Source organism: Blennius ocellaris (genome assembly GCF_963422515.1).
Source record: "Blennius ocellaris genome assembly, chromosome: 5".
NCBI lineage: Eukaryota > Metazoa > Chordata > Actinopteri > Blenniiformes > Blenniidae > Blennius > Blennius ocellaris.
In genome coordinates this window covers 4,117,933-4,143,572 of record NC_137654.1, presented here as the reverse complement: position 1 = coordinate 4,143,572, position 25,640 = coordinate 4,117,933, and the positions used below count along the sequence as shown (strand labels likewise).

General features: G+C 46.8%; 1 protein-coding gene across 1 annotated transcript in view; it reads right to left on the bottom strand.

Annotated features, from left to right (window-relative positions):
• Window positions 1-225: 225 nt before the first annotated feature.
• Window positions 226-25,640, bottom strand: part of pard6b (par-6 partitioning defective 6 homolog beta (C. elegans)) — a 31,357-nt gene continuing 5,942 nt past the window's right edge. Inside the window, exon 3 of the mRNA XM_080495997.1 lies at window positions 226-1,351. Within this exon, the coding sequence (XP_080352123.1) occupies window positions 420-1,351 (932 nt within the window). The 3' untranslated portion in view covers window positions 226-419. The remainder of the gene's footprint in view (window positions 1,352-25,640) is intronic.

The window sequence follows — 25,640 nt, the reverse complement described above, 5'->3', positions numbered from 1 at the left end:
GGCTGAAGGAACCAAGTGTGTCTGGCTGCAAGGCCCCACCTTCGTTGTGTTGGGGGGGGGTCAGTTGTGGGGGGGGGGGGGGGCTATAAAGCCCTGCCCTTTACAGGAAACTCAGCATAACAACAGTTTCAGGTTCATAAAAATGCGTCAGGTGCCGCAGGAGTTGACAGGGACCTGGACAAGCCCACTTCCAGACCAACAGAACCATGTGGTGAGTCAGTGGACGGTACCTGGTCCTGTGCTGCAGGGGGGGGACAGGGGGTGGGGGGGATGGTGGGGGGGGTGCTTGGCATATTGAGCAGTGAAGCTTCAGTGTTGAGCGAGCAGACAAAGGTTCAGGTGAATGTTGGTGTGTGTTTGTGCTTTCCGGGTGCAGCGTGATGAAGGCCTGTGTTTCCAGTGATGAAGAGGAGCAGCTCCTATAGCGTGATGACGGTGCCGTCCTCCTCCAGAGCGCGCCTCTCGACGGCTCTGTCCGGGGACGGCGTGGCCGTGGTGGCGTTGGTGTTGCCTAGCGACCCGCTGCTGCTGCTGCTGGTGAGCAGGCCGCCGTTGGCGTCGACCGAGAGGGCGGAGGAGGAGGTGGCGGCGGTCCGGAGGTTGAGGTGCGGCTCGTAGCGAGGCAGCGAAGGCATGCTGTAGTTGGAGGAGGAGCGGCGGATGGGCTGGGCCTCGCCGTCCACGTCGATCACCAGGTCCTCGTCGTCCTCGTCGCTCTCCAGCTGCCCCGCCGGGAAGTTCTGGATGATGTGGGAGGGCGCGGCGGCCCCGGCGTGCGACGACGAGTAGCCATAGTAACTGGCCCCGCTGTCCGAGGAGCGCCCTGAACTCCCGGACGCCACGCCCCCTCCTCCACCGGCGCCACGGACCACATTGTTCCGCTGGTTCGCCGGCTTCACTGTGATGATGAGGTTGTGGCTGTTGGCGATCATCATGTCCGTCACCTGGTCCAGAGACTTCCCGCCGACCTCGATGCCGTTGACCTCCAGCACCTCGTCGTTGACGGCCAGCAGGCCGGTGCTCTCCGCCAGCCCGCCGGGCACCATGCGGGAGATGAAGATGCCCGGGACCTTCTCCAGGCCCTGCGGCGTGACGCGCACGCTGGAGCCGTCGCGGATGTAGAAGCCCAGCGGCTTCTCCTGGCCGTGCTTGTACAGGCGCACTCGTCTGTGCGTCTCCGGCAGGATGTCCACGTCGATGATGGACGACACGGGCCGGAAGTCTCGAGGGAGGCTGATGATGACCGGCGGCTTTTTCCTGTTGGCGTCGGGCCGCAGCAGCACGGCGGAGAGAACCGTGTTCTTCTTCCTGGTCAGCGAGTCGGTGCCAAAAGCAGCGTAATCGGCTTCCTCTGCAGAATGAAGGAGAGAGGAGGAGAGAGGGGGGGCCGGAAGAGCGAAAGGATTGTAGAAAGAAGAGGAAGACAAAAGAGGCTGGTTAGTTCAGCATTAGCATCAGACTGGGATCATTAACATGGAGCCATAATGCAGTCTGACACATTGTTACATCATGTCACACACACACACACACACACACACACACACACACACACACACACACACACACACACACACACACACACACACACTTCTAACATTGGGACACTACAATGTCTTGCAGTTTTTTTAAAACCAGTGTTTAAAGTCGTATTATTTTTACGAGTGTAATGATATTGTTGTCATACGTGCTGCGTCTGAGTCACATGTAACCTGCTGGGCCAATAGGAGAGCGCAAAACATCCAAGATGCCACGATAGATCTTATGGCTGTTCAGAGGAAAACATGACAAAACCTTTAATAAGCCATCAAATATATGCTATATGGCACTGATATAAACAATGCTGACTGTACGAGCCCCAGAGCACGTTAACGTGTCAGAAAGCGGCTTCCGACACCTTAACAAGAATCTGAACACGTCACTCAAAGTCGTCATCTATGGAGCGGCGTTTTAACTTTACGGCTTATTATTGTGTCAAATATACTGATATAGCTTGTGTTTTTGTCAAATACACTTAATAATCCTTCCAGAAGTGTCAAATACACTTTGAAATCCAATCCTTCTTATCAATAATGCTGAAAAAAATTGTCGAGGACAAGTTGTCTGGAATTGCAGTCTCGTGCACCAGTTGTCTGTTCACTTTATGCTCATGCACACTCAACCAATAAGAACAGGTCACATCACAGTCTTTACTGGACGTAGAGAAAATGATTCAACTAATGACACAGACAGACACGCTGGAATTAACCCTTCGAAACCACTATCGCCACTCTGGTCTTTAAGCTAAGCTAACTGTGTCCATGTCTCTGGTCTTTATGCTAAGCTAACTTTGTCCATGTCTCTGGTCTTTATGCTAAGTGGATCGTGTCCATGTCTCTGGTCTTTATGCTAAGCTAATCGTGTCCATGTCTCTGGTCTTTATGCTAAGCTAATCGTGTCCATGTCTCTGGTCTTTATGCAAAGCTAACTGTGTCCATGTCTCTGGTCTTTAAGCTAAGCTAACTGTGTCCATGTCTCTGGTCTTTAAGCTAAGCTAACTGTGTCCATGTCTCTGGTCTTTAAGCTAAGCTAACTGTGTCCATGTCTCTGGTCTTTATGCTAAGCTAACTGTGTCCATGTCTCTGGTCTTTATGCTAAGCTAACTTTGTCCATGTCTCTGGTCTTTATGCTAAGCTAATCGTGTCCATGTCTCTGGTCTTTAAGCTAAGCTAACTGTGTCCATGTCTCTGGTCTTTATGCTAAGCTAACTGTGTCCATGTCTCTGGTCTCCAAGCTGAAAGCTCCAACAGTCTCTGGTCTTTAGCTACATATGAAACCCCCCAGAGGAGAGTGATACAGTGATATCACTGTTCTTCTCCAACTCAGTGAGGGAGGGAGTGACTGGACTTTTTGAGTGTTGATAGCAAAGATCAGTGTTGATCCGGGAACATTATTGTGAATCACCATGACGCCACAAAAGCTGCTCTTTGTCCCGCCTGGAGAGGAGGAGGTGTTTCCACCTGCAGTGGACTGTAGACTTTGACCCAGCAGGGCTGAGGGGAGGGGGCCACAACTTTGTAGACCAGGACTGTACCAGCCGCTGAACACGAACACCGTTCTGACATTGTTTCTGCAAACGGCTGGTTTTGTTCTGTCTGGTGTTATTTTTACCGATTCCTTTTGACTTAAGAGCTGAAGCTTGAACTCATCCTCACATTTGAAAGCTTTGACAGCGTTTTGTAAAGTTTCTTTGATGAAAGTGTGCTATAAATAGCAATAGTGTGTGTGTGTGTGTGTGTGTGTGTGTGTGTGTGTGTGTGTGTGTGTGTGTGTGTGTGTGTGTGTGTGTGTGTGTGTGTGTGTGTGTGTGTGTGTGTGTGTATAATCTGGGAAAATATCCACTCAGGTGGCTGATAAAGATTTAACCTCTCGGGTTCTGACAGGTACGTTCCTGCCCCCCCCGCCCCCAAAACCAAAACAAAGGATCGATTGTCCGCCCAGGAAGAGCGCTGGTCTCACATTTCAGTTCCCATGAGGCGTGTGTGCACACGCACACTCCAACACACACACACACACACGACTCAATGCTCCACGTCATTTCACTTTTTCTGAAGCGCTCCTCTTTGAGCTTCGCTGCCTCTCCACTGGATGAAATCCTTACAGTAGTTCCATGTGAAGAGAGGACGTGACGTCCCCTCCAGGCCCCTCATAGCCCGGCAGGACCTTCCAGGCCCCTCATAGGCAGGCAGGACCTTCCAGGCCCCTCATAGCCCGGCAGGACCTTCCAGGCCCCTCATAGCCCGGCAGGACCTTCCAGGCCCCTCATAGGCAGGCAGGACCTTCCAGGCCCCTCATAGGCAGGCAGGCAGGACCTTCCAGGCCCCTCATAGCCCGGCAGGACCTTCCAGGCCCGGGTCAACAACAAACTGCCTGTGAGCATCTGTCAGTCCACAGTGTTAACTGAAACACCCTCACATGCCTCTGTGGGGTTTCCTCTGGTTGGTGACAGGCTCTGTGACAAACAGCAGAAACCAAAACACCCTGAACGTCCATCGGTTCGTCATTACAGCACAACTCATCAGAGCACACAAGCAGTCCAATAGGCAGCTTCAGGCCTGTAGACGAAGCTCTATAGAACTACATGTTCCTCATTTGTACAACGACCTTCTCTTGCTTCCTCGCATGGACTCCGATCAACACTGCCGATTTCCTCCTGACACTAAAAATAACATGCGCTAGCTGATATATGACATTTCGTCACAAAGTAGAGAGTGAAAGTCCAGCAGATGTTTGTCACGCAGCCTCCACTCCGCTGCAGCTCTGCTGTCGTCTGGCTGCAGTGAAGTGAAGAAGAGTAACGGGAGTCGTTCTTGATCACTCCACCCGGTCACACTTCTCAGTCCAGCCCGTCACAAAACAAATGCTAAACCTCAGAGATTCTCAAAGATCAACACCAAAAAGGAACAGAATTTGCAAGTCTTTCCAAACGCCAACAATTGCCAGGGTCAACACGGTGACGTTCAGTGAGGACGGTCCAGCAGCATGGTAGAAACATGGCCGCCGTACAGTGATGACTGCTGGTCACTCTCGGCTCTCCAGTAATACGGATTCTCACTAAATCTGGTTTTATTTTCAACTCATGGCTGAGAACATCATGTTTTTGTTTTTTTCATAAAGGAGACGGTCTTCTCTGTGATTGGACGGTCATGGTTTGCAGGCAAAGGTAGAGAAACATGAAGAAAGTGTCTTTTCTCTGTGGCCAGGCCACACTGCAGGGTGGTGAGACTCCCACAACCACCACACCACTGCAAGACCACTTCTACATTGACAGAGTGACGTTAAAATCACATGAAGGTGTAAAAATATTCAACATATGGTTGAAAGAAAGTTGTGGATCGGCCAAAAAGCCAGATTTCTTACATAAATAAATCAAGCCAAGAAATTCATTGAATGTGACCGATGAACAGAACTTTTCACGGAAATGGAGGATTTCTTTTAATGTTAAAGGATAGAGACTGTACAAGTTATATTTGTATTACGAGTAACAAAAACGATTTATTGAATATTTCCATGGTTTCCAAAGTAAACAATCGAACTTCTCCTGCATAGTTTTTGTTTAACTTTGTTAATCCAGTGAATACTGTGAAGTTTCCTGTGGGGTCGAGCTGAAGAGAAGAGGTGACTGTGTTTCAGAGTTAGAACCAGTCGTCTTCATTTGTAGTCTCAGCAGCGTTGCGTTTTTGAATCATATCAAGCACAGTGAATGAGAATCTGTGTGGAGACTGGAGGTGATCTTCACTGATGCTGAACTCAAGTATTCCAACTATCCATACTCTGAATGGAGGCAGCCAAGGAAACCACAACACATCATGATGCCTCGTCACTCCTGCCTGTAGCACATAACACACACACACACCAAATATATCTCCGTTTTCAGGCTGAAAGTCTGCCTCAGGAGAGGAAATGGCATCCATTGGTTGCACACATCACTTCCCTCAACGCTCTTATTCTTCACACACTCTGCCTGCATCCCGCTTTAGAAGAACCAGTGTCAATGGACCAGAATAAGTGGGATGTGCAGGCATTCAGGGCACGCCACAGCGACTCACACCATTTCCTGTCATTGACAAGCAGAAATCCTCTCAAACAATTAAGAAAAACTACTTTTCAGGTGATTTGAAGGTGATTTAAACCAAAATCAAACTATAAAATGCCGTCAGTGGTTCACTTTTCATCTGCTCGTCTTTACACAGTACGAGAACCATTATGAGGACTTGGTACCGGCTACTTGGTGGTACTTAGCATTACCTCATAGTACTTCCAAGTACTTCCTGAGACTTGTCATCGGGCTGCGCTGTGTCAGGGAAACCTGATACTGCGTCCAGGTAACAGGAGCTACACCATCAGCCGAATCAACTCATACCTACACTGCTGATCTGCTGTTGCTCATGTTTGTGCCTCTGGAGACACACTGCACTTCCACCAGCTTCCCCAACTACCCTATTGTGTTTAAATGTGTCATTTCCATCTGTACCACTTATACGACTTCTCTTTCCTCATTTTCCATTGGAGAAGCCCATACGACTGATACCCATCTCTCAAGTGCAAGGTGGGTTTCTTTTAAACTTAGGCACCGTTTACAAATAAGAATGAACAATCTTTTTAATGGTATCAGAAGTAATGTTGAAAAGCAACATGACCAAACACAATTCCTTCAGTTTTGTGCATTGTTCATCTGCCAGTCTTACAAATGTTCTGTGTTCTTGTCTTTTAACAGACAGAAACAGCAACAACCAAACAACCCAAAGGGAACAAAAGGAACAATGGAAGCAAATAAGCATGAATCTATCATGGAAATGTAAATACACAGAGAAGGAGCACACTTGTGTTGGAGATAAATAGGATGGAAAATAAATCAACTGTGTTTCGGAGCGATAACATAAGAGAAGGCCTACCTACGGCTATTGTTAAAGTATTTCAACACTGGATCCCATATTTGATCAAAAGTTGCCTCTTGCTGAATACATACAACCAAGTTTTTCAGGATTTCATGCTTTGAGAAACTTGGATGCTCTTTCATCCACGATGTGGACAGCCGACTTCCAATCTGTTAAAATAAGACGTTTAGCCACAGTAACCCCCAGAAATACAGCCCACTTTGTACTGTAGTAGCGGCTGTGGAACGTCATGGATGCTGTCTGAGGACGACATTGCAGGACGCTGCTTGCTGGGACTGTGTCTCTGGGGTGGACGTGGTCATACAGGGATGGATCGGAATTATTTCCCCACCAGTGGAGCGAACTAGTGAGCCATGGGATGCACTAGTCCTACACCCAGTGACCCAATGAAATATATATAAATATATTAAAATTACGGTTAGAGAAATAACAATAGATATTTTTTAAATGCTACATTTTGTGTTGCAGGTACATCATCTTAGAGTTTTCTCCCCTTATGGCACACGGAAAAAAACGAGAAAACCGGCCCATTAGTGTTGCCACCCCTAACAACTAGTTTTGGACCAAAGAGTTATTGTAGTATCACACATTAAATGATATTATTCAGTGACCAGACTGCACCAATAAAAAGACATGAAACTGATGCATGACAGAGTCCAGTAATGTGGAACACCAACTGACAAAGTGTGTATCCAGTTTGTTGTCGCTAAAATATTAGGAAAACAAGTATTGAAGCACAATTCATGAACATTCCAATGTTCTTATTTCAGGTGTCTGATCGAGGGACGGCTTCAGGAACTTGCTCACCTACATTGCAGTAGGGGAGCACCGATCCACGCTTTTTCACTTCCGATCCCATCCCAATACCCAAATGTAGATATCTGCTGATACTGACACTATTCTAATGCCAGAGCTGTTTGCTTTAACATCATTATTATTATCATTATTGTTGATTTTATATGAGGCAGTAATAAACTCCTCACCACAGGAAAGTATGAAATGTACAAATGTATGCATGTATACTCTGAAAGGACAACTTGAGGTTAGTAGAAGGTCAGAAAAAGAAAGAGTACAAAGTATTTTTAGTTCCATGTGGACAATGCGAGGGTCTGTGTGACATCATCATTGCATAATAAACTGGTTCTCTCTTTAAAACCTCACAATCACTTCATGAATTCCTGGAGAAACTCTTTAGCAACGCAGCTCAAACTGCAGTGTTTCCAGCTCTAACGCAACAAATGGTTGGGACTATTTTCAGTGAGTTTAGCGCGGAGTATGATGCAGCATCCCGGAGGTGTGAATCGGCTGCTCCAGCGCGGAGGAGCTGCTGTTTTACTGCCACGATCGGCGCCGTTCTCCTCTGTGAGCTGATGGTTGACATCTGGCGGCAGAGCGTCCACCTCGCTGGACAACGGCTCTGCAAACATCCACGTTGATGTTTGCTTTGCAGTAATTTGAGCGTAAAATACTAGCAGTTAAAACAGCGGAGACGTCATGAAAAGTTGGTTAGCTGCCATGCTAACTTCCCACGCAGAGCAGCCAGCAGGTGACAGTAAAGCAGACGAGGCTTCATGGATCTTGAAATCTCCGCCAGTTGGATCTGACATTTCTAGTTTTGCACAAGTCCCACGGGGACTGGCCATCGGGAACGTGTACTAGTCTGTAGAAAGATGTGGAGGTCTGGGACTGGAGGACTGACGTTAAGATGGACCCGTCATACTTAGTGGTTCTGTGTTTCAGTTGTTTTGTCATCATCTGTCATTGTTCCTTTGTCCTTTGTATGTCGTCGTCTTGTTCAGCAAGGTTTTGTATCAACTGCGTGGCTCCGTGACTGACCGGGATGTTGCGGCCAATCACACTTCTCTGTGCCAACTGATGGATTTCAGTAGCAGCCAAATATCACCTGCAACTCTGTCAAGCGGACTGGAATCACTTGTGGTGAAACCTAATCGGGGGACACGGTGGTGCGCATGTTCACAAAGGTTTGTGCACCAACTGTAACTTAATAGAAGAAAACCTTGCTCTGAGGCAACAGAGTATATGACAGTTGTGCCGTCCACACTATCTGCCAAGTGAGTTTGCGGCGGTGAACATGGTCGTTATTTACATCGTATGGGAGCTAATGCTCACAAGGAAGAAGAGCAGGACGGAGAGCAGCAGGAGGAAGAACATCAGGAAGAAGAGCAGGACGAGGAGCAGCAGGAGGAAGAACATCAGGAAGAAGAGCAGGACGAGGAGCAGCAGGAGGAAGAGCAGGAGGAAGTGCAGGAGGAAATGCAGGGCGGGGAACATCAGGAAGAAGTGCAGGACGAGGAGCAGCAGGAAGAAGAGCAGGAGGAAGTGCAGGATGAGGAGCAGCAGGAAGAAGAGCAGGAGGAAGAGCAGGACGAGGAGCCGCAGGAAGAAGAGCAGGAAGAAGCGCAGGACGAGGAGCAGCAGGAGGAAGAGCCGCAGGAAGAAAAGCAGGAAGAAGTGCAGGACGAGGAGCAGCAGGAGGAAGAGCAGGAGGAAGTGCAGGACGAGGAGCAGCAGGAGGAAGAGCAGCAGGAGGAAGAGCAGGAGGAAGTGCAGGACGAGGAGCAGTGGGAAGAAGAGCAGCAGGAAGAAGAGCAGGACGAGGAGCAGCAGGAAGAAGAGCAGGATGAGGAGCAGCAGGAGGAAGAGCAGGACGAGGAGCAGCAGGAGGAAGAGCAGGACGAGGAGCAGTGGGAAGAAGAGCAGCAGGAAGAAGAGCAGGACAAGGAGCAGCAGGAAGAAGAGCAGGACGAGGAGCAGCAGGAAGAAGAGCAGGACGAGGAGCAGCGGGAAGAAGAGCAGGACGAGGAGCAGCGGGAAGAAGAGCAGGACGAGGAGCAGTGGGAAGAAGAGCAGCAGGAAGAAGAGCAGGACAAGGAGCAGCAGGAGGAAGAGCAGGACGAGGAGCAGCAGGAGGAAGAGCAGGACGAGGAGCAGCAGGAGGAAGAGCAGGACGAGGAGCAGCAGGAGGAAGAGCAGGACGAGGAGCAGTGGGAAGAAGAGCAGCAGGAAGAAGAGCAGGACAAGGAGCAGCAGGAAGAAGAGCAGGGCGAGGAGCAGCAGGAAGAAGAGCAGGACGAGGAGCAGCAGGAGGAAGAGCAGGACGAGGAGCAGCAGGAAGAAGAGCAGGACGAGGAGCAGCAGGAGGAAGAGCAGGACGAGGAGCAGCAGGAGGAAGAGCAGGACGAGGAGCAGTGGGAAGAAGAGCAGCAGGAAGAAGAGCAGGACAAGGAGCAGCAGGAAGAAGAGCAGGACAAGGAGCAGCAGGAAGAAGAGCAGGACGAGGAGCAGCAGGAGGAAGAGCAGGACGAGGAGCAGCAGGAGGAAGAGCAGGAGGAAGAGCAGGACGAGGAGCAGTGGGAAGAAGAGCAGCAGGAAGAAGAGCAGGACAAGGAGCAGCAGGAAGAAGAGCAGGACGAGGAGCAGCAGGAAGAAGAGCAGGACGAGGAGCAGCAGGAGGAAGTGCAGGACGAGGAGCAGCAGGAAGAAGAGCAGGACGAGGAGCAGCAGGAGGAAGAGCAGGAGGAAGTGCAGTGGGAAGAAGAGCAGCAGGAAGAAGAGCAGGACAAGGAGCAGCAGGAAGAAGAGCAGGACAAGGAGCAGCAGGAAGAAGAGCAGGACGAGGAGCAGCAGGAGGAAGAGCAGGAGGAAGTGCAGTGGGAAGAAGAGCAGCAGGAAGAAGAGCAGGACAAGGAGCAGCAGGAAGAAGAGCAGGACAAGGAGCAGCAGGAAGAAGAGCAGGACGGGGAGCAGCAGGAGGAAGAGCAGGACAAGGAGCAGCAGGAGGAAGAGCAGGACAAGGAGCAGCAGGAAGAAGAGCAGGACGGGGAGCAGCAGGAGGAAGAGCAGGACGAGGAGCAGTGGGAAGAAGAGCAGCAGGAAGAAGAGCAGGACGAGGAGCAGCAGGAAGAAGAGCAGGGCGGGGAGCAGCAGGAAGAAGTGCAGGACGAGGAGCAGCAGGAGGAAGAGCAGGAGGAAGTGCAGTGGGAAGAAGAGCAGCAGGAAGAAGAGCAGGACAAGGAGCAGCAGGAAGAAGAGCAGGACAAGGAGCAGCAGGAAGAAGAGCAGGACAAGGAGCAGCAGGAAGAAGAGCAGGACAAGGAGCAGCAGGAAGAAGAGCAGGACGGGGAGCAGCAGGAGGAAGAGCAGGACAAGGAGCAGCAGGAGGAAGAGCAGGACAAGGAGCAGCAGGAAGAAGAGCAGGACGGGGAGCAGCAGGAGGAAGAGCAGGACGAGGAGCAGTGGGAAGAAGAGCAGCAGGAAGAAGAGCAGGACGAGGAGCAGCAGGAAGAAGAGCAGGGCGGGGAGCAGCAGGACAGTATTGGTGTGAACTTTGTGTCGATGAAACATATCCAGGAAGGAGTATTGGAAAACAAGGAAAAGTGGAATAGAGGGAAATGATTAAAAAAAAAAAAAACTGCAAAGGAGAGAAAAGTAAAGCAAAGAGGAGGAGGAGGAGGAGGAGGTGATTAAACAAAAGTTTCAAAGGAGTGAATTCCCGGAGCGTTGCTATTCCTGGCGTGGAGAGCATACCTCCCTGGCACAGCTCAGATAAAAGTGCCTTAAAGCTGCTGATAAGAAGAGCAGGAGGAAGTGAAGGAGGGAGGTTTAAAGCTCCAGGGCTACAGGGTGGCGAGAAGAAGGACAAACCGCAGGCCTGCAGAAGAGCTGACGTGACAATTTGAGAAACTACCTATTAAATCCATTATTTAAAAGACTGACTGGAGAGTGTGAGCCTGCTCATGTAATCACCAACATGAATTTTCTATGAGCCTCATCAGTCCTACATTATTAGCTGGTCCTTACTAAAGACATTCATCAGGAACAAGAGGAACGACAGTGTAGTGTGTGTGTGTGTGGAGCTCGGATGCAAAGCAGCATGTAATGTACCACAACTACGGATCACTAATGGCCTTGATGCACAATTAATGGAGTTTGTTTTCCAGGCTGAGCGCACATGGAGATAGGTGTGTGTGTGTGTGTGTGTGTTTTGCAGTATAAAGCAATTCCATCCATTTATTTTGTGCTGACATCGACACCTCTCTTCCTGCTCCTTCCTGCAGCACTTCCTGTGCTCCTCCTCACACTCCAGTCTTTCTTCACCTCCTCCTGGCTTTTATGTCTTCATCTCAGGGTTCTTCCAGGCCTGTCACCTTCCAGTATTTATCTTACAGTATCTTAACACACTGTGGCTGAAAAGCTCTGCCTCAACCATCTGCGCTCAGTGGGTCAATGAACCCAAATCCAATGTTCAGCTGAAGGGTTTTGGTTTGAGAACAGCAATGAATGATAAAGTGATGAGAAACAGAGAGAAGAAGAACCGAGACAGAGTGATGAGATTCCACAGGTGGAGTGGAGAGGCCGTGGTGTGTCTGGAGCAGCTTTGAGCCAAGTCGCTTTTGGGATTCACGTAGGGAACAGGGAAAGGTTAGCGCACTGTCTGGACCACAAGTTGCAAACGTGTATAAGAACTTTTACGTTCCATGTCCAGATGAAACTGTTCCACAGAGAGAAGAGCTTCTCAACAGGAGGAATATTTAGCAGCAGTAGAAATATGTAGATTTTTCTCCAAAAATAAAGCAGCTCCATGTGGAAGAGTGGATTAGTATTTTAGTTAAACTCTGTGGTACACTGACAGAACGTTTCCAATCCCAGAAGTAGAACACGTGGACGATGTACCGTCATGTCACCAATGAAATAGTCCATTTCACTTTGGTTCTGAGTTCATGTCGGATCCCAGACAGAATCTGTATCCAGTAACTTTGGAAAACAGACAAGTACAGCACATGTATGTATGCAGTTTTAATTATTTTTAGTGTCTTTGCACAGCAGCACGCAGTAAATAACCGTTTTCTTCTTAATGAAGTGTACACCAAGGAAATTCCTTTCCATCGCCTCGACTCCTTTCTGCATTTTGAGCCCTTTGTGAGCTCACTGCTGTGAAAACAACACAACTCCAATCAAACATGCAGCACACAACATTGTTAATATGCACATAGTTATGTAGTTTAAAATACATCACACCATGTCCAGCAGGGTTGTTAACATGCAGTCATACTTTTTAAATGTGTTCATAAATTAAACTAGCAGCATCAAGTGTCGTTTGCTGCACTTCAGAAGCTCCTACAAGCCTCATCTATTCTAGATGACTTATGATGGAGCCTGGGTCAAATTACAAAGTACAACACGTCCTATGGCCTCATTTCTTCCTCGAGATAAGCCACTATGACGATATGACAACTATACTCTATGGTTCATGTGTGAGAAAACTTGTCCTCATGACAAAGTACGAAGCAGATCAACACCACCAGGAACAATTCCCAGCAGTCAGTACAAGTCAGTCCAGATGAGTCACTTTAAGATACTGTCGCCTTGATAAATCTTACTCTCCTTCATCTAGGAGGATGAAACGGTGGCAGCAGCTTGGGGAGTGCTGACGGCGTGAATCAAGCTTCATATCAGTGTGGCTGAATCACCGAGCTCAATAGCCAAACTATTCATGTTTATGCTCACGGGAAAGATAAACTCACAAAATTCCACAAATGATAAAAACAGCTGACATCACAGTCTTGGCTTGGTTTAGAAAACAGAACTTTGACCAAGTCACAGTGTTGGTCCTTCCCAGTGTCCACCTGACAAACCTCCTCCGTACTGCTGCTTCATTACCGTATTTTCCGCCCTATAAGGCACCTAAATACCTCAAATTTTCTTAAAAGCTGCCAGTGCGCCTTATAGCCCGGTGCGCCTTTTATATGGACGATTGTCCTACTCCAGGCTGCTATTTGACAGCTGAACAACTAGAAGCTTTTATTTTGACAACTCTAACTTTGCAACCGGATCTTCAGTGCGGACGAGACTCCACACAACACATTCATCACTCATGGTTGCACACCAACATTCTAACAAACCAAAATAAACTAGATGAAATAATGACTCCCTAAACTGGGGAACAAAAACACATAAACACAATCAACACAACACCAAGCCCAACAACGAGCCACAATAACCTCCAACAATACAAAACATGAATTTGTCTCTGCAAGGCATGATGGGACATCATGCCTTGCAGAGACAAATTCAACCTGAGCTCCTCAGTGCAGCCGATAGAAACTCCCATAATTCATTGCAGCTGTTTGTGGTGTTTTAAATGCAATTATTGGGGGTTATATTTGGTTTGTGGTGTCGGTAATAATTGTGTTGTGTTGTGTTTTTGTTGCTTAGTTCATGTAGTTTAGTTTATTATTATTATTACCGGTAGTTGTAAGTTGTCAAACAGTAGTGAAGAAGGTTTTGTGTGTAGTGTCCTCCTGGCATAGGCTGCAGGTAGGACTATCAAAATAAAGCGTGTGCACCTCTCTGGGTGTTAGAAGCAATGGAAAATGTAACTTAATGGCTTTGAGCTATAAAGGTTGCTGACCACTGGTCTGTTCCATGCGCCTTATAGGGCGGTGCGCCTTATATATGAATGAAGTTGTAAATTATGTCAATCAATGGAGGTGCGCCTTATAACCCGGTGCGCCTTATAGGGCAGAAAATACGGTACTCGTCTTTTGGTTTGCAGCAGTAACAGACCCCCTCTTGATCTTCACTGCTTGCTCACCCTCCATCTCACCCTCTGTCCCTCCTCACCTCATCTACAGAGCTGTTTTCTCCTCTTTCACAACTCTCAGCCAGTCAACAGGTGAGTAATATTGACAGACAGACCCTAGGATATGGACACAGCCCTCTAAATGTCAATCAGCCTGCCAGCATAAAGTCTCATTCAGTCCTGTTGTGGCTCTTCTCTCCTCTGTTGGTGTTCCCTCACTTCTGTCCATCTCTCCTCCTCTCCTCTCCTCTTTCTGCTGATGGAGCTGGGCTGTGTGGCTCCGGCCCTGGCGAGCCGTCCCGTCCAATCAACCAGCAGCCGTGATCACAGGCTGGCCACATTCCTCGTAACAAGGTCCCACCTCCTCCCTCCATCCCTCTCTTCATTTCATTCTCTCTCTCCGTCTCTCCCCCCAGCGTGGGCCTCACTCTGCATTCTTCCCTCACTAATACTATTCCCTCGCTCTACCTCTTGCTGCATTCCAATCACACACTCTCCTCTCTAATTACACGCCTTTCCCAAACAAAGCCTTATACATTACTCCCACTTCAGCACTGTTTACTTTACCTCCTTCATCTATCCATCTCTCCTTAGGCCACATCCAGAAGAGCCAAAATTATCTTTTTCTCCCCGGGGTTCTCAAAAAGATTGTCCACACTTCACTATGAACACGACTTAACAAGAGGCTTCAGGCCATGTAGTACACATGCCAGGCCTTGAGGGGCGCTGTGACTCAAACACACCAAAACTGCAGAAGAAGAGACGGAGCATATAGAAATTTAGAAGAAGACTCCTGCTCAGACTTCTATGGAATTCCCGAGTTCTATAGGTCTATGGCCACACTCCTCAGTAGCTTGTAGTTCTATAGGTCTATGGCCACACTCCTCCTCCTGCTAGTGTCAGTGGCTTCTAGTTCTATAGGTCTATGGCCACACTCCTCCTCCTGCTAGTGTCAGTAGCTTCTAGTTCTATAGGTCTATGGCCACACTCCTCCTCCTGCTAGTGTCAGTAGCTTCTAGTTCTATCTATAGGTCTATGGCCACACTCCTCCTCCTGCTAGTGTCAATAGCTTCTAGTTCTATAGGTCTATGGCCACACTCCTGCTGCTAGCATCAGTAGCTTCTAGTTCTATATGTCTATGGCCACACTCCTGCTGCTAGCATCAGTAGCTTCTAGTTCTATAGGTCTATGGCCACACTCCTCCTGCTAGTGTCTTGGCTTCTAGTTCTATAGGTCTATGGCCACACTCCTCCTGCTAGTGTCTTGGCTTCTAGTTCTATAGGTCTATGGCCACACTCCTGCTGCTAGCATCAGTAGCTTCTGCAGTTCCACCGGAACTTGTAGTCCCTGATTGTTGTGGTTATTTGACTGCGGACCACAGTGGGGAGGGGAGGGGGACAAATGCCTCATCTTCTTTTCCCACAGATAATCGTCAGTGTGAATGGCACATGCCGGGGTTTTAGAATTTCCCCACTCTGGGACCAGTGTTAAAAAAAACAACCTGTTTTCACGATTCTAAAATGCCGCCTTGTGTGATTGATCGACGAAAAACAGCTCATTAAGGTGCTCCAGCGTTCTCGTGTGGACGTCCCCTAGTCTGCAGATATGTTCCTCCATGATTCGCTCTCCTCATCGCAAGCAGCATCCAATCAAATTTCTCCTGTTGTGTTTTTCAAGGCTTCCTTCACACCGGCCACAATGTCTTCTTACATTCCATCCTTTCGTCTCACTTCCTGTATGGCTTTTCTGCATGAGCCAACTCAGACAGGAATCATATCACAGAAAAGAAAGATGGAATTGTGCAATCAAAAGGACTTTGACCTCATAACCTCAGCTTTATTTTTACAGAATGACTCGGCGCTCTCCAACACGTGTGAATTGCTCCATTATTTTCTCAGGTCAAACAGATACAGCCCAAGTCCACCACTTCAATCACACACCTCACGGTCTAGAAAAGTCTAAAAAATAAAAACAAAAACCTACAGAAATCCAAAACCCCTGGTCAGGAAGCAAGAAACATTGTCTCATATGTGTAAACCTTTTTTTCCACTGAGCTGCTCAGCTGTTTAATGATTTGAGTCGTTGTAGGTTAACTGACCAAAGCGTGGAACTGACTTCAAGACGACGGACCACAATCAATCCAACTTCACTTTGCAAAGATTTTAAGACACCACATTTTCATAGACCCACGTTAAAAGAGAAAATCTAAAAGGGAAAGTTTGACACATAAATATTACAGGTTTTTTTTTTTTCATAATTCTTTTAGTATGTTTATTCTCTTGTGTAGTCTTACTTCGAATTGAATACACCCGGATGGTCTGCTTTGCTTTAATGAGCTGTTGGACGACTGAATTTCCCATCGTGAGTGAACAAGTCATCCATTCACCTCTGCAATGTTCTTTTGAGGTAATAAAACTTATCTGCAGCAAAAACCACACATTTTCTTGAAAAACCCAAAGAATTAGTCAGTTTAGAGTTTTGACTAGAAATGTGGTTGGAGCTGTCCTGAAGGATGAAGAGTTTAGCCCAGGGGTCATCAACCTGCAGGTCTTTGGCCCTTTTGTAGTGGCTCCCTGAAGCTTTCACTAACTTCTACCCAAGTAAACACTTTCATCAGTTTTCATTTTATTTACGCACACAAAGGACTTTTAGCTCATATATCAAAACTGTAGATGAACAATTTGACAGCGGCGTTTGCTTCATATTAAAATCTTAAACATGTTTTGTGGCTCCAGTTATGTTTGATCTGGTGGAAAGTGGAGACTGCAGACAGACCGATGGACCGCAGAGGAATGAAGGACGGATGATTGAAGTTGGTTACATGGTGTAATACTTGTTGCTATGGTGAACCGGAGGAGGGACCAACAGTGGGAATCGGGGACATGGTCATCTCCAGGGCGACTTCAGGAACAGGGCGAAATGCAGAGGGGGGGAAAAATGAAGTGGTTGAAATTACAAAGGTTGGTGTGAAGCTTGTGTAACATAAGGATGGGAGTCCTCAAAGTGTTGATTAGTCATAGACTTCATTAAGCATTAAATGTCCCTCAATGTGACAATGAAGTTGAATTTCTGTGTTCACCCAAGTGAGTATCAGCTTAGTCATAGAGGATCCAGAGTGCTGCCTATCCCATTCACAGCTCTACAAAGAGGGACACTTTGCCCTGTGTACTCACACTGTACCTTTCCATTTCCCTGCATGACTCATGTTCTGGTTACTAATTACTCAGGTAGTACCCGCTGGGATAAGCAAATACGAGCATTCCTGTCCCACCCCATACTTTCACCTTACTGTTTACAAGTAGCTGGACTGAAACGTCTCCAAACAAACACACCCTGAGCACCTGCTGGGAGCTCAGGGAGCCGTGTGGCGGCGGAGGACGTCCCGGATCACGGAGGCCAGCAAGCATGACGCAAGACGACAACGTCTCCTGACGACTGAAGCGCCGTGTTCCTTGTTGGTTCAAAGAGAACCGACTTAAGGACAAACTTTAGTTTTTGAGTCATCAAATTGTTTTTCACAGTGCAACAAAGTAATGCTATCAGACCGAAGATAATCTTCCAATGTGTCATAATGAGAGTAAAGACAATTTGTGAGATTGTTTCCACTGACCGATATCGTGCCATGGTATCTTCACAAGATGAGACGCGTTTAAAGAAAGTCCCACATGGAGCTCTGGACGTGTCGTGTTTAACAATAATGGGAGGAATCAAACCTTATTTCACATTGTACTATCAGCAAGGTCAGTAAATAACAGTTATGGTAAACGGATATCACCTATATAGCATATTTCAACTGCTTGAGCATTCCCATTAGTCACATTCACACACACCCTGCAAGGTGCTTGTCCATCCATTGGGAGCAGTTCGGCTTCAGTGTCTTGCTCAAGGACATCATAGCATCAAATCAGAACTTCTAAGAAGTTAGTTTTTGGGTCTGAAAACGTCTCCTGTACTCTCTCATGCTGTTTGGACTGTGCATCGCTCATCCCCGACGTATCCACTACATCTCGTCTGGATTCCGTCAGGAGCTTCTCTTTCTGGGTCAGTTTCAGCTTCAGACTCAGGTTGAACAACACAATTTCAACAAGCCGTAGTCGGGCTGCTCGATTAATCCAATTTTAATCATGATTACGATTTTGGCTCCAGACGATCTCAACATTCATATAATCGAGGAAAAATTATTATGTGGTGTTTTCCTTATGAGATGTGCATTTGGCTGCAGGATTTGCAGCCTGTCAGACAGGAAATGACAACACATTTAACCCGAACGCGCAGGCCTCTTAGTGTGACGTTACATTTGCATTTCCCGAAAAAAGTTAGGAATGTATGGTATCTTGCTCGCCGTTGTTAAAACTAACATATATTGATGATGATAATAACGTGTTACACCAGTGGTATAGGTTCCGTGTCATTTCAAAGCTAAGTAATGCTAACGGTGGCTACAAGCATTACTTCGCTTTAAGTACTTAGCCTCGCTTTTTTTTTTAAAAACATGTTCAATAAATGCTGATCCAAAATCAAAAACATAATCGTGATTTCAATATTGCCCAAAAATAATCGTGATTATTTTGAGTGTTTCTATAATCGAGCCATAGCCATAAGTCCACCATAAACATTAGCGCATGGAAGAGAAAAGCCTCGCCTTCTGCAGGGTTGCCAGATCTGATTCACTGTTTCCAGCCTAAACACAATGTAAAACCAGCACACCTCAATAAAAGCCCAGATCTCCAGCGCTGTAGAGACTCATGTTGAAACCATATAATTATTATGTGTAATAAATAACATCATAAACTCACAACTGCATTATATAAACAAAGAAACAAGGCAACACAAAGAGGCTCCATGAGAAGCTAAATTGTTGTTCTCCCTGAGAGGAGTGTGGAGTGGACGTGGACGTGGACGTGGACGTGGACGTGGACAGACACGGACACAGAAGCAGCCTGTTCTCAGTGGAGCTCAGTAGAGGGACTTTTAGACTGGAGGAAGTTCAGGACCAAGGCTGGATGTGAACAAACACACTTTGAATAAAATGTTGTTGGACAAATGACACCAAGTGAAAAACTGTATAATATGGGACCTTTCAGGGACTTCAGCTAATCCGCCAATGAACAGGCCTCTGGAGCGCTGCCATGGCAACCAGTAAACAGTGTGGACTCTTCTGCAAGTACAACAGGCATCAGCACATTGTACACAGATGGTGTGTGTGTGTGTGTACTCATGAAATCTTAGGAACTTGGAAAACAAAAAAAACACTCCACGTCACCCTCAATTCTAATTAACAACAAAGAAAAGTTTTTCACCAACAGAGTGAGCACACAGCTGAGAATTACCGTATTTCAAGCACTATAGAGCATACCTGAATGTAAGCAAACAAACAAAAAAAAAACGTATATAAGCCAAACTTGACGATAAGCTGCAGGTGTCCATGTTGTAACAGGGCAGGAATTTCACTGTGTGAACACGATTTTTTTTTTTTCATCAATTATTGCAAATCTCTCTTTCATAGTGCTGGAAATTCCTGCACACATCGTGTTGTGCCTAGTGCACCTGCTGCGAAGCCCACAGACAGACAGACAGACAGACACAGAGAGACAGAGACATAATCACCAAGTATTTTATCGGTTATTTGCCGATTGTGTTTCTGAGGAGGAATATTGCTCAGCCACGGATGCAACACATTGGCTTTACGATGCACCTGAACGCAACATTCACAGATGCAGACCGACAGAGAGAGACACGGACAGACAGAGACACGAGGAGACGCATAGAGAGACACAGAGAGACAGATGCAGATAAATCAGCAAGCGTTTTATCTCTGTTGATAAAGTATTGCATCGGTTATTTGCTGATTGTGATCCTGAGGAGGAAGAATCCTCAGCCACGGAGTCCAGCATGGCTAGTTTACGTGATGCACCTGAACGCAACATTAAGGGCAGTCTAGTTGGAGCTCTGGATCACAGCAGCACATGAGCAGCTCACCAAGAACAGAAATGTCACTTTTAAGGCAGGTTTTGGAGAAGCAGAGGCTAAAAACAGCATGCATCTACATGCAGAAGTAGAATCGAGCAGCATGAAGCCCGTTAACCCGTAAAAATCCATAAATTAGCCACATTGTGTTATAAGATGCAGGGTTCAAAGCGTTGGGGGGGAAAAAGTAGTAGGAAAAAGTCCAGAAAATACGGAAGTGTCCAGCTAACAATCGCACTGCTTCTTTAACTAAGCTCAAGACAATTCACAAAGCTGCAAGCTAGAATGCACAAACGGTACCAAATGAGAAAAGCAATGGTTGACCTGAACAATACAACACCACCCACCCGCAGGCCCTCGCAGTACACAAAGACCCCACAAAGCAGCCGTGCTGCTGATGTGCAGAGCCTGGATCCAGTCTCACACACAAAGCAGAGCCAGAAATAAATAACATACACACACCAAAGAAACTGACCGAACAGGACAGGAGATGTTACAAACATACAGGCTCGACTTGAGGTTCCACCATTTTTACTAGATACTGTATACCAAGACAATTCCCAGACACACGTGTAATAACTGCTATTCTCCATGAAGGCCGATCCGGCCCACGCTGCAGCTCCGTCTGACTGCCGGCTCTTATGTAACCAGCCCGTTCTCGCTGGATGTCACCAGCCGACGTCTCTGACTTTTACATAATTCTCAGTTCAAGTCGTCAGTCATAGTTGGAGATGAACAGCAGTGTCTTTGTGTTCTCAACACAGACTGATGGGAGCAGAAAGGAGGAGCTGAAAACGGAGCTCACTCGGCCAGTGGAGAGTTAAAGTGTCTTTCTTAGCCTTTTCTAGCCGTTTCAGTAGTTTGAGCAGTTCAGTAGTTTCATTAGAGCTTTTAGTCGTCAGTTTCTCTCCACATATCAAACGTACAGCTCAAGCTAAACACTGACATTTTGTGGCATTTCGTGTGGGCAGCAAAGTAAGAATTTCATTGTGCAGGGAAACACGTTTCTTTACTGTGTATATGATAATAAACACTATGAATTGAATTGAAGGCAGTATCATTGGCACTAAAAACACTAATCTTCCTCCCTTGTGCAATCAAAGTAATCATGATAGGAAGTGTATATACAGTATATCCAAGTCTTGTTCTGAACATATGGGTTTTTATTTAATTGTATTATTCTTACGACTTCAGTTTCATTAATATTACAAGTTGTTTCAATTCACTACGTAGATTAACTTTCATAACTTCACCGCAGAACGTATGACAACAGCTTCCCACTTGTAACATTGCACCATCTGACATTTGTCTACCCTCCACCCTCCCTCTCTCTCCCTCTCTCTCTCTCCCTCCCTCCCTCCCCCTCCCCCCCTCCCTGCCTCCCCCCCTGCCTCCCTCCCGCCTCCCTCCCTCCCCCTCGCCCTCCCCCTCGCCCTGCCTCCCTCCCTCCCTCCCCCTCGCCCTGCCTCCCTCCCTCCCCCTCGCCCTGCCACCCTCCCTCCCTCCCCCTCGCCCCCCCCCTCCCTCCCTCCCTGCCGCCCTCCCTCCCTCCCTCCCCCTCGCCCTCCCCCCCTCCCTCCCTCCCTGCCTCCCCCTCGCCCTGCCTCCCTCCCTCCCCCTCCCCCTCGCCCTGCCGCCCTCCCCCCCCCTCGCCCTGCCTCCCTCCCTCCCTCCCCCTCGCCCTGCCTCCCTCCCTGCCGCCCTCCCTGCCTCCCTCCCCCCTCCCTCCCCCTGCCTCCCTCCCTCCCCCTCGCCCTGCCGCCCTCCCTCCCTCCCTCCCTCCCTGCCTCCCTCCCCCCTCCCTCCCCCTGCCTCCCTCCCTCCCTCCCCCTGCCTCCCTCCCTCCCCCTCGCCCTGCCACCCTCCCTCCCTCCCTCCCTCCCCCCTCCCTCCCCCTGCCTCCCTCCCTCCCTCCCTCAGACAGTGGAACTGGACGTTGGTGCTCTGAAGCCTCCTGCCCTGATGCATCTGCAGCAAGTTGGTTCTCTGTCTGCTGAGTTGAATAGAGAATCCCTCCCCCTGTTAGAACCCTCCTCAGCCTCCTTTTTCTCTCCACTGTCCTCGAACCAGAACCAGAGCAGCATAAAGCTCTGATTCCTGTGTCCCGGTTCTAGTTGGACTTTTGTTCCTCCACTGTACAAACTGAAGAAAGGGGAATAACTATTTGTTCCTGTTTCAGCAGTGTGGTGGAACATAAGAACTACTTTAATCTGGATTGACACTTTTAAACAGCGACTCCAGAAAATGATCTCACAGGGGAAAAGCAATGCTGCTGACGATGTCCAAGCACCAAATGAACACGGTGGATTAGCATATGTCAGACGTTACAGGGAGCCCGGGTCTATATAATTAGTCAGTCAGTACTTTGGTAAACGTAGAAAGAGACAGCAGTGTCTGAACTCCACTGTTTACTTATTAGAGGAGGATAAACTCAGTTGGTAAAGAAAAGTGAAATATCTGGACCAGGATGCTTCTAATCATACTATATGCTCACACATTGATAGAGGAATCAAGTGAAACATGACTGAACAGAAAGCAACATAGCTTCTCCACGTGATGATCAGCTTTGAACAGAACAGTCCATTTTGGAGGAGCGTCAAGCTTCTTCACTACGATGATCATCACATCAATCAGTTCCCAATGGAGCCGACGGCAAACGCCATCAAAAGATTCAGCTTTTGTTCAGACTGTGGCCAAAGAGCCTGATCCAGACAGGAGTCCACCTCTCTGGTTAATATTGTTCATCTTCAAGCTGCACTGGGCTCAGGCTGTTAGGCTGCAAGCAACTGGTGGTGGGGGGGCGGCTGGGTGTTCTTCAGCGTGCTCGTCTGGATGACTGCTCACCCACGTGACCTGGTGTGTGTTTGTGTGTGTGTGTGTGTAACACGGACCAACACAGCGCTGCAGTGACCCCACTAATCTCCTCCTGACAAAGTGGCTTAGCCTCTATAGGGTCATATGGCACAGCCAGACAGCTTAAACACAACAACGGAGCGCGAGGGCAGGCCTGCACACCCTGGGTGGGTTCCCCCCCCACGCCCCCCCGCCACAGGCCACACTCCACACACTCATTACCCAGGATACACTTCAGACTCCCGCAAGCCAACGGCAAACAGCCCAGACACTCAGCAGACATGACAAATCCTCCTGAAAGGTTCAGACTGCTGCTCCTCTCCCAACCCAAACACCTCTAACGTCCCACTGAGTTGAAGGACAGTCCGACTATATAATACCTGGAAATATTTTGTTATTTCGACCACAAGAACTTTCTCATATGTCACAGGGTAATTGTCTCCTAAAGCTTCTCAAAGTCACCAACAGATGATTTGCTAATTATTGTGATACAAGAGTATCAGAGTTCAAGGTTGACCTGGACTCAGAGAAAATAAAAGATTCCGGATCTCCTCCAAAATGGAATAGAATCTTCCCTGGCCTAATATCTATCTGTGGTAAACATTTCAGAAAAATACACTCCGTGCAGTCGTTCGGATGTAATCTTGAGACGATAATACACACCGACGATTTGATTTATTCCTTGGCGGATGTAATAATAATATTAGTGGAATAACTGTAAAACTAAAATTGAACATTATTGAAGTTTTAAGATGTGTCTAAATGGGATAAACTCACTTGATTTCTGCAGGTTATTAAAGTTCCTCTCCCAGAATCCACATGGGAATAATGGAAATATTTAGGAGCCAGTTTTAGTTGTCAACACCTTTCTGAAGGAAATTTGTCATCCCACTTATAAAAACACGCATTTCCAGCATGTTAATTTCACAGAACATCCCCGGGTTTGTTGACATCTTAGGAACTCAGAGACGGCTGAAGATCCCGTTTGTACATTTGATCTCGATTCATATTGGAAAAACCATCAACGATCATTTTCACAAAATTTCTGACTATTTTCGTGGCTTGAACATTCTTTCTTTGACAAAGTCTGGCTTGTTTTCGGGCTGAAGGGATCAAATGCCGCCATCGTTGATACGCTAGAAACCCTTGCGGCAGGTTTCTGAAGATGACACGAGTCAGCAAAACGTCCACAGTTTGATGAATACAAATTCCGGTTTGTTTGTAAACATATCGACTTCGGTGTGATGGACTTAGACAACTTTAGGTTGGAAATTAGCGGTAATGGCCTTGTTTTCCATATTGGTTTATTCTCTGTGCATAAGTGAAAGTTTTTATGGGAAGTATATTTAGTCCTGTCACGATCATTAATAAATCAATTAATTGCACGATAATTAAAAATGAACTTGATAAGTTTGCCAGGCTCGATCATTTTTTATTGACCAAACACACTGAACTATGAGTTAATTGACTCCTCTCGGTTCTTTAACGTAATGAGGAGTGAAGCCTCCTGTCAGTCAGTCTTGTGTGCGGAGGTGCAGACCTGGTGCAGCATGAGATCCCCGTGAGGAGTCGCACTGATCGCGAAATATGTCGGACAGTCGGTCATTACCGATAAAAATGCCCTTGGTCCCGTTAATATCCTCTTGAAACTGGTCTCATGTTAGAATTTTTGATTTATTTGGCAGAGTAATGAGTCAGGAAAGCCGTTCCACAGTTTACAGCCAGCGAGGAGGCAATGGAAGTAGCACTGCGGCTATCCAACTTTGCTGCTCTGCTGCGAGACGTCACCATTTAAAAAAAACAAAACAATGAATGAACAGCAGCTCCTCCGCGCTGCAACAGGCGAATCACTCCCCCGTGAAGCTGCGTCCTGCTCCACGCTAAACTCACTGAAAATAGTCCCGATCATTCGTCATGCTTAAGAGCTGGAAAAATTGCTTGTTTGTGCTGCTTTGCTCAATAATTTCTCTTGGGATTAATAAAGTGATTGTGAGGTTTTAAAGATATAACAGTTTATTTTTTTCTTATCAGCAACAGGGTCTATTTTATATATTGGTTTTGTTTGTGTAGTTTTAAAGTGCACTCTTTGTTTAGAAAGGTCCTAACAGGATTGGCAGTTTTGCCTGTTAAATATCTTAATGTCTGAGCATAATACTTGATATATATTGAAGTGCAATTTTGTCTACAGAGACTTTATACTTTATTTATTGTTTCAGCTGTGTGTGGCTTTTATTCAAGTGCATTTTTTGTTAACAGAGACTGACAGTCCATATTATTTATTGTTTTTGTTTTTTTTGATTATTTATTTTGGATATTTACAATGTCTTTTTTCATAATACAATTCCAATTTCAAATATTATTAAGAAATAAAAGTTCATTTATCTTTGCATTATTTTACCATTATTATGTTAGTGGTAAAATGGTATAAAATGGCAAAATTCTCACAATTTCTGGGACAATTTATCATTCAGCAAAGTTTGTTATCTTAACAGGCCTAAGTATATTATATTTTAAAGATTTTTTTCTGGTGGAGTAAATTTAAACCTGTTGACGCATTAGTCCCATTAGTTATTCATTACTACTGTCCTAAAATGTAAAATGTTATTTACCACAAATGCTATAAAACTTGGTCCAAATATGTCTGATGTCACTGATTTTGGATACTTTGCCTATAGTGTCAATATTTCTCATACTGTACTGGGTTATGTAAACAGAACCATCAATCAAGTCAAAAGCGGAGGTGTTATTATCTACAGCAATTCTGAAAATCCTCCACAAGCAGC